This window comes from Aulostomus chinensis, chromosome 1, assembly GCF_037954235.1.
Source record: "Aulostomus chinensis isolate RoL2024-O1b breed Wild chromosome 1, RoL_Achi_v1.0, whole genome shotgun sequence".
In the NCBI taxonomy this organism is placed as follows: Eukaryota; Metazoa; Chordata; class Actinopteri; order Syngnathiformes; family Aulostomidae; genus Aulostomus; species Aulostomus chinensis.
Window position 1 is genome coordinate 56663805 of NC_141320.1, and position 16624 is coordinate 56680428.

General features: G+C 47.0%; 1 protein-coding gene across 3 annotated transcripts; it reads left to right on the forward strand.

Moving 5' to 3' along the window:
- Positions 1-257: 257 nt before the first annotated feature.
- On the forward strand, positions 258-5686 carry LOC147272338 (uncharacterized). Of its 3 annotated transcripts, none has more exons than XM_086209998.1 (8): positions 258-446; positions 3610-3846; positions 3927-4035; positions 4116-4186; positions 4296-4382; positions 4473-4551; positions 4658-4816; positions 4929-5686. In XM_086209998.1, the coding sequence occupies exons 1-6, from the start codon at positions 363-365 to the stop codon at positions 4524-4526; spliced, it is 642 nt and encodes a 213-aa protein (XP_086066124.1). In that variant the 5' UTR covers positions 258-362; the 3' UTR covers positions 4527-4551; positions 4658-4816; positions 4929-5686. The 3 variants fall into 3 exon arrangements, with proteins under 3 accessions (XP_086066124.1, XP_086066130.1, XP_086066123.1); XM_086210004.1 differs by having other exon boundaries at positions 4676-4816; XM_086209997.1 differs by having other exon boundaries at positions 262-446; positions 4670-4816; positions 4929-5685.
- Positions 5687-16624: the final 10938 nt, after the last annotated feature.

Below are 16624 nucleotides of genomic sequence, written 5' to 3' on the forward strand. Positions count from 1 at the left end.
AAATTCAGTGTAGAATCAGTAGAATCACACAATAAAGCGAGGATATCAAAGTAAACATTGACTTGCAGACGCTCTCAAATCTCCCACACATTGAGTTGAGTCCAGAGTTTCAAGTTGCACTTTTAAAGTCGTCCAGCAGATGGTGCTGTTCAGAATCTGAGCCTCTTTGATGTTAAGCCCCGCCCACTCCGCGGGTATCATTCAAATGTTTTAATTCTCATCATTCCTTTGATGCGTCTGCGTTCGAAATCGAGAGTATAAGACCCGGAAGTGACGCAGCATTCCTCAGTCGGCCGTTGCTGGCGGCAGTGACAACCAAACACTGTCGTCAGCACCGGTCTGCACTTAATTTTGGACCATTAATGGCTTTTTCCTGCACTGATTTCCGTCTGAGGACCAACCAGAATGTGTCTCTGCTCCGATACAAGGCGGGAGAGCGCGTCCAGGTGAGTCGACCGCAAATGTAGGAGCTTGTACCTTTGAAGGTGACGCAACAATTCGAACAACCTTAAAGTTCAAGAATTGTCAATGAAATGAAGGTGGAGGAAAACACTGCATGGTTTCAGGGGGAAAATATAGGATTATTAGTCAGTTAAAGTTATGCTAACCTGCGCTAAGCTAACCTATGTGAACAATTATGATAACCTGCGCTAATCTAACCTATGTGAACAATTATGTTAACCTGCGCTAATCTAACCTATGTGAACAATTATGCTAACCTGCGCTAATCTAACCTATGTGAACAATTATGTTAACCTGCGCTAATCTAACCTATGTGAACAATTATGTTAACCTGCGCTAATCTAACCTATGTGAACAATTATGCTAACCTGCGCTAATCTAACCTATGTGAACAATTATGCTAACCTGCGCTAATCTAACCTATGTGAACAATTATGTTAACCTGCGCTAATCTAACCTATGTGAACAATTATGCTAACCTGCGCTAAGCTAACCTATGTGAACAATTATGCTACCATGCGCTAATGTAACCTATGTGAACAATTATGCTAACCTGTGCTAATCTAACCTATGTGAACAATTATGTTAACCTGCGCTAATCTAACCTATGTGAACAATTATGTTAACCTGCGCTAATCTAACCTATGTGAACAATTATGTTAACCTGCGCTAATCTAACCTATGTGAACAATTATGTTAACCTGCGCTAATCTAACCTATGTGAACAATTATGTTAACCTGCGCTAATCTAATCTATTTGAACAATTATGTTAACCTGCGCTAATCTAACCTATGTGAACAATTATGTTAACCTGCGCTAATCTAACCTATGTGAACAATTATGTGAACCTGTGCTAATCTAACCAATGTGAACAATTATGTGAACCTGTGCTAATCTAACCTATGTGAACAATTATGTTAACCTGCGCTAAGCTAACCTATGTGAACAATTATGTTAACCTGCGCTAATCTAACCTATGTGAACAATTATGTTAACCTGCGCTAATCTAACCTATGTGAACAATTATGCTAACCTGCGCTAATCTAACCTATGTGAACAATTATGCTAACCTGCGCTAATCTAATCTATGTGAACAATTATGCTAACCTGCGCTAATCTAACCTGTGTGAACAATTATGTTAACCTGCGCTAATCTAACCTATGTGAACAATTATGTTAACCTCGCTAATCTAACCTATGTGAACAATTATGCTAACCTGCGCTAATCTAACCTATGTGAACAATTATGTTAACCTGCGCTAATCTAACCTATGTGAACAATTATGTTAACCTCGCTAATCTAACCTATGTGAACAATTATGTTAACCTCGCTAATGTAACCTATGAACAATTATGTTAACCTGTGCTAATATAACCTGTGTGAACAATTATGTTAACCTCGCTAATCTAACCTATGAACAATTATTTCAACCTGCGCTAATCTAACCTATGTGAACAATTATGTTAACCTGCGCTAAGCTAACCTATGTGAACAATTATGTTTACCTGCGCTAATCTAACCAATGTGAACAATTATGATAACCTGCGCTAATCTAACCCATGTGAACAATTATGTTAACCTGCGCTAATCTAACCTATGTGAACAATTATGCTAACCTGCGCTAAGCTAACCTATGTGAACAATTATGTTAACCTGCGCTAATCTAATCTATTTGAACAATTATGTTCACCTGCGCTAATCTAACCTATGTGAACAATTATGTTAACCTGTGCTAATCTAACCTATGTGAACAATTATGCTAACCTGCGTTAATCTAACCTATGTGAACACTTATGTTAACCTGCGCTAATGTAACCTATGTGAACAATTATGCTAACCTGCGCTAATCTAATCTATTTGAACAATCATGTTAACCTGCGCTAATCTTACCTATGTGAACAATTATGCTAACCTGCGTTAATCTAACCTATGTGAACACTTATGTTAACCTGCGCTAATCTAACCTATGTGAACAATTATGCTAACCTGCGCTAATCTAACCTATGTGAACAATTATGTTAACCTGCCCTAATCTAACCTATGTGAACAATTATTTTAACCTGCGCTGATCTAACCAATGTGAACAATTATGTTAACCTGCGCTAATCTAACCTGTGTGAACAATTATGTTAACCTGACCTAATCTAACCTGTGTGAACAATTATGTTAACCTCGCTAATCTAACCTATGTGAACAATTATGTTAACCTGCGCTAATCTTACCTATGTGAACAATTATGTTAACCTCGCTAATCTAACCTATGTGAACAATTATGTTAACCTCACTAATCTAACCTATGTGAACAGTTATGTTAACCTGTGCTAATCTAACCTGTGTGAACAATTATGTTAACCTGCCCTAATCTAACCTATGTGAACAATTATGTTAACCTTGCTAATCTAACCTATGTGAACAATTATGTTAACCTGCCCTAATCTAACCTATGTGAACAATTATGTTAACCTGCGCTAATCTAACCTGTGTGAACAATTATGTTAACCTGCGCTAATCTAACCTGTGTGAACAATTATGTTAACCTGCGCTAATCTAACCTGTGTGAACAATTATGATAACCTGCGCTAATCTAACCTGTGTGAACAATTATGTTAACCTGCGCTAATCTAACCTATGTGAACAATTATGCTAAACTGCGCTAATCTAACCTATGTGAACAATTATGTTAACTTGCACTAATCTAACTCTGGAATACACGCCACCTGTTATATAGCTTTTAACATTAACATAATACACCACTCAAAGTTTGAACCTCTTTGTTTTTTGGTTTTCCTGTCCTTTGACCTGGAGAGTGAATTGTGAAGATTAGCAGCAGAACATTTAGGAAAGTGAACGTCTGCATTGAGAATCCTTTTAATTTAACTGGGTGGTAAAAGTTGAGATGTGATGATGAAGGCTTAGTTTCCTGAAGCTCCAAACAACCCTGTGAATCACTATCAAGGGATCATCCCTCAGTGGATCAGCTCTTGTTTGTTCTAATAATTCAAGTGAGGTGTTGTGCACCCTAGAAAGGTTGATGCTGACCCGTTTAGCAGTAAATATCAACGGGTGACAAGTTAAAGGAAAAACCAACATGGCTGCTTGGACAGACATGACATGGTTAATAACCTGCTCCTCCTCTGTGCTGCAGGTGAACTTGACTCCCCCTCAAGAGGTCCAGGGGCCAAAGAGAACTGGTCCAATCCACCAGGAGCAGGAGAGAGAGACCTTGAGGGACCGCTCCAAGATCCAGCAGCAACAGGGTGGAGGCAGACGGGGAGGAGCCATGGGGAACCCTTCCAAAAATGGAAATCGGTGGTGCAGCCCACCTCATGATGAGAGGCAGGAGCCCCAAAAGGGAGAGGACGCCGCACACAGTATCCCAACAGTAAAGTCCCAGTCATTGTCACCGCCCGTCCTGGCTGAAGTCTTGGTGACTGGACTTGAAATCTCATGTTGTTTTGCTAGCCTGCTGCAGGGGACCATTCGAGGAGCCGAGGGGACACGTGGGGCCGCTGGCGACCCTCCCGCCGAGTGTCCAGCTGGAGGGACGGGCGTCGTAGCGCCGACGTCACAGGTAGGAACTTTCAGCTAAAGCCTCTATCTCACAGGATCGGGACTGAACTTCAACCCCTTATTGTCTTTCTTTCCCTCCAGTCAAGCGTGGACGTGGCCACCTGTCCCCTGCTGCTTCATCCAGGGACCTGACCAAGTGTGTCAGGAAGCAGGTCAGCAGGCTGTCTGGGGTTCATGCTCTGATTACTTCAGTTGTTGACGGTTTGTTGAATCGGCGAGTTGCTGAAGAGCATTTTGAAACTGTTTTTAATGGTCTTTCAGAGCCTCACCACCAGAGAGATGAGGCAGCATCTGGACAGGCTGCTGCGGGACGTGGCCAGCAACAAGCAGATCTGGGACTGGGTGCAGGTGTGTGTTTTCTGGTTGTGGGGTGACGGGACCACATCGGTCTGTTGGTCAATCATGGTGAACCTGGATTGTCCTCCTCTCTTTTTCAAGCCAACCTGGATGAAAGCCAGACCGCTTCTGTGGAGTTCCTCAGAGCTTTGCTGACGACTGTGCAGGTCTGCCGTCGTCGGTACGTGGGACTCATGTGTTTTGTTTGTTTTTTTTGACTGTCCTCATTTGGTTCTGGGTCGTGACCCTGCTGACATGGAATTGAATACTCAGAAGTTTTCCACCAGTTTATCTGCTAGTTTCAGGCGAGCACCGCAACTGTCTGGATGCAGGACGGCTGACTAAGAGAGTCAGGCTTCTCAAGAGGTTTCTGACCGATGGACCCAAACAACTTCAGGCCCTCTTGGCCCTCTAGCAGCTGATGGCAGAGATGCATCACCCCAAAAGTGAGTGTTGACCTCCTGACCTCCCTGGAGGGTGGGATGAGTCTTGTGTTTTGGCTCCAAAGCCCCTAAATCAGTCCATGATAAAAGCTGCTCTGTTGCTGCGTCCCCGCAGTGCTGCTCCTGTCGGTCTTTGATGTCCTCTTTGAAGAAGATGTCATGTACACCGAGGTCTTCCTCAAGTGGCGGGGAAGTGACGTGCAGAGCAGTGAGCCTTGGAATCCGTGCGTCTCTTCTTCACCTGGCTGGGATAAGTTGAAGATGATGGCCCCCCAAGTCCTCACCGGGGCCCCAGGGGCTGCACAGGCTGCTGGAAGGAGCCGAGGACAGTTTGGCCTGAGAGGCTGAACCACTGAGGTGAACCATGAGAACGACTGGAGCCTCTTTTCATCTTTTTAAATGCTTGTCTAATTTTAAAAAAAAAATCCAATTGATTGTGTTTTAAATAGTTTTTGTCCTTTTTGTTAATCAACAATTGTAACTTTATTCTGTTTTAATGGGTCCAGATGGTTTTTTTCTTTCTTTTTGTGCTTGTTTTTGGTTTTTTAAGGGAGTTTGTTTGAGGGAAAATAACCTTGATACCTAGAAAAAAGCTCCCGTCCACTGTCTGTCTGGCTGCTCTCAGGTTTTCTTCCAACCTCAGCCCTTCACCTGGTAGAAATCCACATGTTCTTAGATGTTCATGTTCCACATGTCGATATTTGCAGACATGCGTTAGGTTTGTGTCTGTTCAGAGATTCTTGGGGTAAATAACCGTCCCCACAGGTTTTCATCTGTCTGAATCAGTTTAAATACATCCCTCCACACTTTGATGTGTTCATCAGGTACATATCTAGATAGAAATGTGGACCACCATCGGGTACATATCTAGATAGAAATGTGGACCACCATCGGGTACATATCTAGATAGAAATGTGGACCACCATCGGGTACATATCTAGATAGAAATGTGGACCACCATCGGGTACATATCTAGATAGAAATGTGGACCACCATCGGGTACATATCTAGATAGAAATGTGGACCACCATCAGGTACATATCTAGATAGAAATGTGGACCACCATCAGGTACATGTCTAGATAGAAATGTGGACCACCATCGGGTACATATCTGGATAGAAATGTGGACCACCATCGGGTACATATCTAGATAGAAATGTGGACCACCATCAGGGACGGATCTAGAAAGAAATGTGGACCACCATCAGGTACATATCTAGATAGAAATGTGGACCACCATCAGGGACGGATCTAAATGCTTCTTTTTTAAGGTCTCAAAGGTGACGCCAAATCCTCCAGGCGGAGACACTCAGTCAAAAGCATCATGGGATATCTGCTGACTTGGACCAAAAACCATGTTGACCAATGTCCCAAAAATCTCTACATCCAGATGTAAACTTGTTGAATGTCTTTCTAGATCTTCACCTGGTGATCATCTTTCTAGACAAATACCTGATCACCAGCTAAATACCTGAGGAACATGATGGAGGTGTGTGTGTACCTGATGATGGTCTACGTGTACAAAGATATCCACCTGATGAACAGAGAGAGACACTGGACACCTGAGAGAAATCTGGGCTGTGCTGTTGGGGGCATTTTGCCCCTGGTAGGGTCTCCCAAGGCAGACTGGTTCTTGGTGAAGGGCCTGACAAAGAATGGTTCAAAAGACCCACAGGAAGAGGGCCAAGAGACTGAGTACCTGGCCCTGAGGGTTAACAGGGCCCCCCCCCCCCCCCCAGGGTAGTGGCCCATGGGCGAGCTCCTGGTGGCCATGCCCTTGCCCATGGGGTGGGGCTGTGCCCAGCCCGAGCTGCATATATGGTCTCTTCCCCCCATGGGCCCACCACCTGCAGGAGGACCCGGAAGAGTCTGGTGCAGTGTGGATAGGGCAGCAGACCAAGGTGGGGGCCTTGGTGGTCTGATCCCTGGTGATGGAAGCTGGCTTTTGGGACATGGAATGTCACCTCTCTGGTGGGTAAGGAGCTGGAGCTGGAGGTGGTGGAGGAGGTGGAGCGTTCCTGGCTAGACATGGTCGGCCTCACCTCCACACATTGCTCCGGCTCCTGAACCCAAGTCCTTGAGAGGCGTTGGACTCTCCTTTGCTCAGGGTGAGAGGGTCGGGGTGGGCTTTCTGATAGCCCCCAGACTCTGCCTGTACATTGGGGTTCACCCCAGTGGACGAAAGGGTTGCTTCCCTGCCCTTTGGGGTCGGGAAGAGGTCCTGACTCTAGTCTGCAGGTGTGTGTGTGTGTGTCAAATATATACATAAGAATTTAAAATGTTTTTGTTTTTTTTGTTATTGCAGCCTTTGTTTTAATGTGCCTCCTTTTTCCTGTTAACTGTTTTGTTTTTTGTTAATTTTCTTTCTTGTAACCTCTGTTTTAATGTGTCTGAATGTTTTTTTCCTTTTTTTTTGTCACTGAAAATTGATGATCTCAATGAAATGTTTTGTGTTCATTGAATTTCAAATAAAAAAAATCAAATAAAACTGTTTGTATTTTGTTTGTTTTTTTAATCTAGGAAAATAGGAAACTGTCAAACTCCTGGACTGAAAAGAACAGGTCTGGATTGTGTGCATCACTGTTGGTGTGCACTGATGTGGTGTCACGTGTTACAAAGTGAGAAGATTCATTGGCTCTCTGCAGGGCGGGCAGTGGAGTCCTGGTGGTCTCCTCAGCAGTCTCCACCACTCTCTGCAGGGTGGGCAGTGGAGTCCTGGTGGTCTCCTCAGCAGTCTCCACCACTCTGCAGGGGGGGCAGTGGAGTCCTGGTGGTCTCCTCAGCAGTCTCCACCACTCTGCAGGGGGGGCAGTGGAGTCCTGGTGGTCTCCTCAGCAGTCTCCACCACTCTGCAGGGGGGGCAGTGGAGTCCTGGTGGTCTCCTCAGCAGTCTCCACCACTCTGCAGGGGGGGCAGTGGAGTCCTGGTGGTCTCCTCAGCAGTCTCCACCACTCTCTGCAGGGGGGGCAGTGGAGTCCTGGTGGTCTCCTCAGCAGTCTCCACCACTCTCTGCAGGCGTTTGTGGTCCACAGCAGCAGCACTGCCGTACCACACTGTGATGCAGCTGCTCAGATGCTCTCAACGATGCAGCTGCAGAAGTTGCTGAGGCTTTTAGGTGACATGCCAGATTTCCTCAGCCTCCTCAGGACGTTCAGCCGCTGTTGTGCCTTCTTCACCTGCTGTGTGGAGTTTAGTGTCCAGGTGAGGTCCTCGCTGATGTGGACGCCCAGGTACTTGAAGTTGCTCACCCTCTCCTCTTCAAGCTCCTGGATGAGCAGTGGCCGCTGAGGTCTCCTCTCCCTCCTCATGTCCACAATCATCTCCTTAGTCTTGACTTGTCAGAGCACAAAATAAACCACTGAAACTGATAGGGAAGCACCAGACAGGCTTGTGTGAGGGATGTCAGGAGGAGGAGTCGGTGGAGCAGGGATTTCTGAGGTGGAGAAGGGATGAGGAGCAGAGAGAGTCAGGAGGAAGAAGCTGAAGGACTCAGGGGTGCAGGAGTTTACACCAAAAAGATTCCTGAGTCTGGGTGAGAGCCCAGGTTAGGGTGCTGAGAGCTTTCTGGAGGGAGACTGGTGGTCATGAGAGAAATGAATGGATGGAGGGGGGGGGTAGAAGAACAGGGAGGAAGTAGGGGACACAGGAGTGGGATGAGGAGTTTAATGATAGACATGATGGTAGAATATTGTAGTAGATCTGGTTAGGATAGGAAGACTGGAAGTTACTGTGTGGTCCACACTCCGGAACAGAAGGTGGCGGTAATGCACCAATAAGCTGGATGACAACCGAAGAAGAAGAATAGGAAGGAGAAGAAGAAGAAAAAGAAGAAGCGGGACGTTTTCAAACAACAAGGAAAGAAGGAGACGTCCGTGAACCCCCGGCCTCGGTCTTTGTCTCCTGAAGGCTGAGTGGCGCCGGTAGAACCTCAACATGTGCGCCGCGCAGCTGCTGCGGGTGTCGGTCCAGGAGCGGATCCTCGCCGCCGCCGAAGACTTCCTGCTGCAGCTGGGAGAAGGAGACTCAGCGGCTGGAGTCCCGGGGCTGAGAGCGCTGCTCACCGAGCGGCTGGCGGCGGCCGCGGAGCAGATCGTGGCTCTGCTGGAGGAAACCGTGGCGGAGTACGAGCGGGAGAACCGCCGGCAGAGGTTGCTGCTCGATGCCGTGCTGAAGCCCCGAGTCAGGCTGGACAGAGCAGGTGAGTCCCCCAGGGACCTGCTGGGCCCCTCATTCAGCCCAGGAAGTGGAGCTGCAGCAGGGCCGGTTCTAGACAGGCATTTGTAAGGGGGCACATGGTGGCGACTGAGGCGGGAAAGGGTGTGATGGTGTTGGGGGGGGGGGGGGGTAGGTGGGTCTCTGGATCACTGTTGTTGTCATGTAATTGGATTGCACTTTGTCAGACCTTCACCCTCAGACCGGTCCAACCTGGTCCCACATGAAGGCTAAAGCCCAGTTCACTCCAAGATTTTAGGCGTCAGTGACTTCCCTCCCCCAATCAGGCTGAGGCATTAATGACCACCACACTACAGTAATGAGGGTGAACAGATCCAAGACAGTGGACTGGGAGGTCGCATGTGAAGTTGGTGACAAAAAGTGGACACCAGCACTGCTGGATATCAGGACTTGTGGCAGTGACGTAAACGGAGCTGCAGCCAATGACAGCAGACATGGGAGCTCTGGCAGTGGGGGAGTGACGCAGAGCCAACAACAACAATGAGGAGGGGCATGGATTCTATGAAGGGTTCACCACATCCTTGGACACAGGATTTTTGGCTCCATGGTAGCGCACTAAGGACCTGGAGGGCTGCGTTCTGCTCCGCCTCCATGTTTACAATGAAAGGGGCGTGCGCTGCGTCCAAGAGTTTCCTGGTCAGCTGTGCAGTTGGCCACGCCTCCTGACGGGGAAAATCCTGTAGTCTGAACACTCCTGTGCGCCGACAAATCTTGTAGTGTGAACAGCAGCCTGATTGAGCGTCGATGGTGTGAACAGCAGGGCCTGTCGCTAACAAAAAGTAGCGTAGTTTGAACAGGGCTTTAGCTTCTGCTGGTGGAACTCTGAGGGTCCCTGAGGCCCCAAACCCCTGACCAGGAGGAGGTGGCAGTCCGTCGGGGCCAAATGAAAAAGAAAACTAAAAATATATCTCTCATCAGATGACAACAACTAAGTCTTGACATCTGCCTTCATTGGATGGCCTGCATCAAATATATTTAAACCAAGAAGAACACTCGTCACTGTTGCCAATAGCAACAAAACTAAAAAGGGTCGGCCAGGTTCTTAAAGAGAAATCCCTTCACCAAGTCTTGAAAACCAAAACTGATCACTAGAAAGTAAATCAATAACATAGAACATCCATCCAGATCTTGAGAACCAACAACAGAAATGATCTTAACTGGACGGTCCAATTCTGAGATCAACTTACAAAATAAAGTCAGAATTATAAGAGCTCTCAATATAGCCGATATTTACCAAACTGAAGGGTTGGCGTTGTGTTAAACCTCTTTTTTGCAGAGCCGGAAAACCTGGAGAGAACCCACGTAGGAACAGGGAGAACATGCAGACTCACACAGAAAGATCCTGTGCCTGAGCAGGGGCTTGAACCCAGAACCTTGTTGCTGTGAGGCGACAGGCTGAACCACTGCACCACCGTTCCTCCTATAATGGAAACTATACAGGCCTATTAAAAAAAAATTTTTGTTCACTGCCCAGCTGGCCTGGGCTGGACCGGCCATAAAGAATTGTCCCACTTTTCCCAGTGGAGAGGACGTCCCTGGACCCCACACACTGACCAGGAAACTGGGAGGCGGTACTCCTGCTAATGCTAGCCAGCAAGTGTCTCTGGTCTTGTTGTGTCCATAATCTGGGTCCTTGTGTTCTGACTGAGCAGGAGTGGAACAACATGGAAGTGTTTAATAGTGTTTTTAGAACCGTGAAACCTCACCAGGCTCAGGACCTGCTGGGTGCCATCTTGGCTGCTTCCTAATCAACATGTAGGTGGCGCCGTCAGGTTTCTGGGATGCATCCCTGCCGCCGCCATCTTGCTGAGACCCTTGAACCTGTTCACTGGATTGCTACTGCTTTTGGGTATTTGTGTGGAAGAGAAACACCAATACTAAGTAACAGGGGTGGAATCTTTGACTCTCTCACGATTCGATTCTGATTTTTGTCCAGTTTGCTGACTGGTCGTCAGTAGCAGGACGTCTCTTTTCATTGAGTTGATTTCTGTTTCTGTCTGTTGCTCCGCTGTTTCAGAGTCAAATGAAGAGATTTCTGATGTTGCTGTTTGTGTCCTGCAGATGTGGAGCAGCTGCTGGTGATGAAAGAAGAGGTTCCCCCTGAGCTGCAGGACCCAGAGCCCCCACACATTAAAGAGGAGTGGGAGGAGCTCTGGACCAGTGAGGAGGGAGGGCAGCTTCAAGGGCAGCAGGAGGCTGATATCACCACGTTCCCCTTCACTCTGGTCCCTGTGAAGAGTGAAGGAGACGAAGAGAAACCTCAGTTCCCACAGCTTCACCAGAGTCTAACTGAGGAGAACTTGAAAGAAGAGTCTCTGAGCAGCAGCCCAGTTCATCCTCTGAAAACAGAAGCTGATGGAGAAGAGTGTGGAGGACCAGAACCAGAACCAGCCAGCAAGGTAGATCCAGATCCACTTGTACAACCCCAGACTGAAGACCAGATGTCAGACTCTTCTGAAGCTGAGACTGAAGTCAGTGAGGATGATTGGGTCAGACCTGATAACACGGCCTCCTCTGAGCACAAGGAACCCTTTGGCTCAAGGAGGAATTTGCTTCAGAAATTGAGCCCAGGACAGGAAGGGACTCATTGCAGCTCAACAGAACAAGAAGTAAAGACTGAAAGAGAATCAGAAATCATCAGGAACGTGACCTTTGGTCCTTCTGAATCTGAGACAGAAGTCAGTGAGGATGAGTATCCTTTTAGGTGCTCAACATGCAGTAAAGTTTTTAGATTTAGAAGTGGTTTAGGTACACACATGAGAACACACAGTGGGGAGAAACCATTCCCCTGCTCAGTTTGTGGCAAAAGATTCACAGTCAAGGGACATATGAAAAAACACATGAGAACACACACAGGGGAGAAACCGTTCCCTTGCTCAGTTTGTGGCAAAAGATTCTCAGTCAAGGGACATCTGAAAAAACACACGAGAACACACACAGGGGAGAAACCGTTCCCTTGCTCAGTTTGTAACAAAAGATTTTCAGTTAGGGAACGTCTGAAAACACACATGAGGACCCATACTGGGGAGAAACCATTCCACTGCTCAGTGTGTGGCAAAAGTTTCTCAGTTAGGGAATGTCTGAAAACACACACGAGGACACATACTGGGGAGAAACCATTCCCCTGCTCAGTTTGTCGTAAAAGATTCTCTGTAAAGGGACATCTGAAATCACACATGACAACACACACTGGTGAGAAACCATTCTCCTGCTCAGTTTGTGGAAAAAGATGTTCACAAAAGGGAAATCTAGCATCTCACATGAGAATGCACACTGGGGAGAAACCATTCTCCTGCTCAATTTGCAGCAAAAAATATACAGACAATGGAAATCTCAAAAGACACATGAGAACACACAATGGGGAGAAACCATTTGCCCCGCCCTGTCTCTAAAGTTGATCAAGAGTATCCAGATAATGTCTCTAGCATGTCTTTGGGTTGTGGGAGGCAGCCTGCTGAAAATGACACTGCAGGAGCCTTTGGTGAAGTACCTTTTTGTAGTAGTACACATGCAGTATATGCTAAGTACAGGCACCCACACAGACAGTGGTCCGGCTCAGGCAGAATTCTGTGCCGCTGGGCACTAGTGAAACAAATATGCGGTTGCTATGTGACGGATTGGTTGGATTTCTGATGTATCAGGACCAGGACTGACGTTAGTCCCTGACCACCCGGGAGTAACACACAGGATTAATTTTTTTACAGTGAAGGTCTTCTTCTTCTACAGGTGAATTAAAGTGTAACAGCTGTCCACACACCTTATAACTGTCCTTATAACTCCGTCATGTAATAAACTTTCTGTACTCTTTCAAAGTTCTCAGTGCTTTTGTTGACATGTAGAGGCCCTACTTGATCACCACAGAGGTGTTCTGCTATTTTGAGTGGATGTTATTGTTATGATTTGTCTGCTTATCTGCTGCCCCCACGACCTGTGTTGGGAGCTAATTAGTAGTATGCACCACAACTGGGTTCCATTTGCAGTCGTGCGAAATAACAAAAACACAAGAACACACCTGAGGTTCCTTTTTAGCTGGAATTTTCCTTTAGGAGCTTTAAGAGTGAGGAGAAGGATTTTGAACGCTGTTCTGGATTGGTGATGTGGTCTCTCCTCCTAGTTCCTGTCCATGCACATGCAGCTGCATTCTGGAGCAGCTGCAGTCTTGAAGGGGAGGTTCACTTTTTTGGACCTTTGGCCTTCCCAGCTCACCCAGGGTGCTACCAGCAACTGGAGACAGTTTTGGACCCATTGGGTCTGGTCCTGCTGACGTTATCTGCAATTCTAGTGCTGGCGTGAGTTGTTGATAGAATCATTATGGATCAAAAACTTTTCATGTGTCGCGTTTCTTTTTGTGGGTCAAACCTCAGATCACAGGCGTAATTTTACCTCTCCTCTAGTCAATAGTAGTGGACTGAAGTTACAGCTTACACACAAATATCCAGTCATTTCTACCAGTGCTGTCTCTGTGCTGGGCTGGGCTCTAAAACCAGACTAAAACCCTCAAATCAACTCTTGTTATGGAGGAAGTCACTCAGCTGATTAGCAGCTGCTTTCTCCAGGATTTTAGAGAGGAGGGGAGGTTAGCTGTCAGTCCATAGTTGGCTAGAACCTCAGGGTCTAGAAGAGGCTTCTGAAGCAGTGGTTTAATGACAGCTCCCTTCAAGGACTGTGGTTCATGTCCTGTTACTACAGACAGAGGAATCAGATTTACTAAAGATAGACAGATAGATTGATACTTTATTAATCCCCAAGGGGAAATTCCACTTCCACACTCAAATGCCTGATACAGCGATCACAACAGTCACAATTATTACAGGTCAATCGTAATAATGGTACACTTCAGAATTAACGACAGCACATATACATTTGTTGTGTATGTACGCTAAACTTGAACAGTCCGTTGTCCCAATGGAGGCAAGTGAGAGTGAGGCCTGCAGCCAGACTACAAGGTCGGCGCTGCCACCCCGAGGGAGGTGGAGAGGGCAGAGGCAGGGGTCAAGAACACACAGGGGAGGGGAGGATAGTACGCGCCATTTACGTCACCAAGGCAGAAGGAGTTCTCCTGGAGGATAAACAATGGGGCAGCCGATAAGGAAGCTGTGGGTTTGGGCAGACGAGCAAACATTCCAATCTGTCTTCTCTTTCAGTCCAATCCAAATTGTAAAGCTACATTTCTGTTCTTCAACATCACTCTCCTCTTCGCAGAGCGGCCAACTGCTCCGAGATGGTTTCCATCTTGGGTTTCAGTTCAAGAGTCTGTTGTTGCCCCGCTCTGCCAACCTCAGTCATTGCGTTGTTAATGACTGAGGTTGTGTGAGCTGCACATCACATCAAGTGCTGATGCCCACCAAGGGTGTCTTTTTAAAAACAGGAATATTACGCCTCCATTTCACACAGACAAGACGGCAAATTCCCGCCTCTACCAGGCCGCAAATTTGGTACATTTTCTGTCTAAAAAGGGCTGGAGAGAGATGGAGGTGAGGGAGGAGAGGAGACAGAGAGGTGGGGAAGAGAAGAGAGAGAGACCAGACATTATGTTTGCTGCTCCATTTTGATTGTTGCTCTCCAGCTTCAGCTCAATAAAAACCTCTTCATCACATCAGTCCCATGTGGAGCTGCGTTGTTCCAACAACACTGAGCTCTCAGCTCATAGCAGTTCTACAATAAAGGTTCCAACACAACGTTCCATTGATCCATGAACAAAGCAGGCAGTGAGACCATGATGATGTCACATCTGTCCACTGTCCAGATGTCAGAGCTGAAAATCAGACGATGCCATGTTCCCTTCAACAACAGTCCAGCAGAAAGCCACCATGAAGACCTGAGGAGAAGCAAGGCAGCTCACCACAGTCAGGAACTCCCAGTCACCTCAACAAGGTTTCTGTCCACTCACGTTCAACCAGACCAGCAGATCACCTGCATCCCCACTGCCTCACCACCAGAGGGCAGTAGAACATCAACCATAGAGGCTCCCACTGAGGAATGAACACCACCACCAGCAGACGGCTCTCCCTCCCTGACAGCATTTAAAGGAGATGAATGATGGATCATCAGACTCCACCATTAACTGTGACTCAGGGCCGCTCCCTCTGCTCTGACTCTCTTTGATTGTTTGTCTTTGTTTTATTCAATCAAGTTGTTCCTCCTCTCTCCCTTCTTGCTGCTCTACAGTGCAGTAACATCATGAGTTGTGTCAAACCATCTCTGTCAGCTCTGCGAGTGTCTGGAGTGACGTCTCCAAGGACACTTGCTGCCAGGACTACAGAGTAAACATCAACATCTGTTTGCATCTGGCTTCAACTGTACTTTTCCTCTAGGTTCAACTTTGCTAGGTTACAGTGACTTGTGTACAGAGTAGTGACTTGATCAGCTGGTGGTGATGATGTAGCTTTAGGATGCTAACACAGTTGTTACTCAGGGCACCGCTGGTTGTAATTTAGAGTCCAATGAGAAACGCTCAGTCTCAGGTTCCAGCTTATCAGTGAGTTCTTTGAGGGTCAGAGGCTTACATACAAATATAAAAACCAGTTGAAACACTTCCTGGAATTTTAAGAGGATTGAATACAAACAAGGAAGCACGTAAGACAGAGGAATAATACCAGTAAAGCAATGAAGGCACATGGAGGATCAGACATGAATCATAAGATTTATCTGAGACTCAAGTGGACGGCAAAGGTAGCAGGTGAGAAGGTGTTCAGGATGAAGGGTTAGTGACCTCCAAACAAAGAAAACTCCTGAATGGAGGTTGAGCAGAGTCTGAGGAGTCAGGTGGAGCTGGCAGTGAGACAGGAGTTGAGGCCTGAACAGACGCAGCACTGGTCTTTGTTACTGTGACAGCACAACAACCAACAGGACCTGCTTACGTTCTCAGCTGGATTGTTCTCATCAATGTACGGAACCTCTCCAACGACCTGGTGGGGGGACGGCCTACCAAGCCTCCACCTCAACGACTGTGGCTCCCACTGGGATTCGCGATGCTCTTCTCAAGCACAAGGTGGCTTCTGTCTGCTGGTCAGGATGGAGATTCAAGGCTCACGGGAGGTCAACAGTATTGTGACCGTGAAAAGGGGGAGAGGAGAAGTTCTGTTTAAAGTTAAAGAACAAAGAAACAAAAAAGTAAGCAGAAGAGGAAGAAAAGAGGAGAGACGGACCAGCAGCTGGAGGAGCTCATGGAAAAATAAGAAGCGCTGAAGAGCCTGAACCCAACCCAACTGTAACGGATGGTGTCGTGACTATTATAATAAACTGGTCCGCCGTGAGGGGTGACCTTTGACCTGTGTGGGGCTGCTGGCCAATCAGCACCCTTTGCCGTCCTCAGTACTTCTCAGATATTCCTGTATTAAACAGGTCAACAGAGGGCAGTCATGCATCCCTCAGATCCTCCAGAGCAGGGGTTTTCAGTTAAAATTCTCCTGGGTCCAGTTTTCAAACCTCTTCAAGCTTGGGTCTGGAGGCCAACACAGTTTTTCATGACTGCTGATTTCAGTGATGGGCCCACGCCTGCATGTTAGCCAGCAGTCGAGCTGTGCTTTATGATCCAGGGGCATCTTTAGCTGATGGAGGTAGACTTTAAGCCTGTT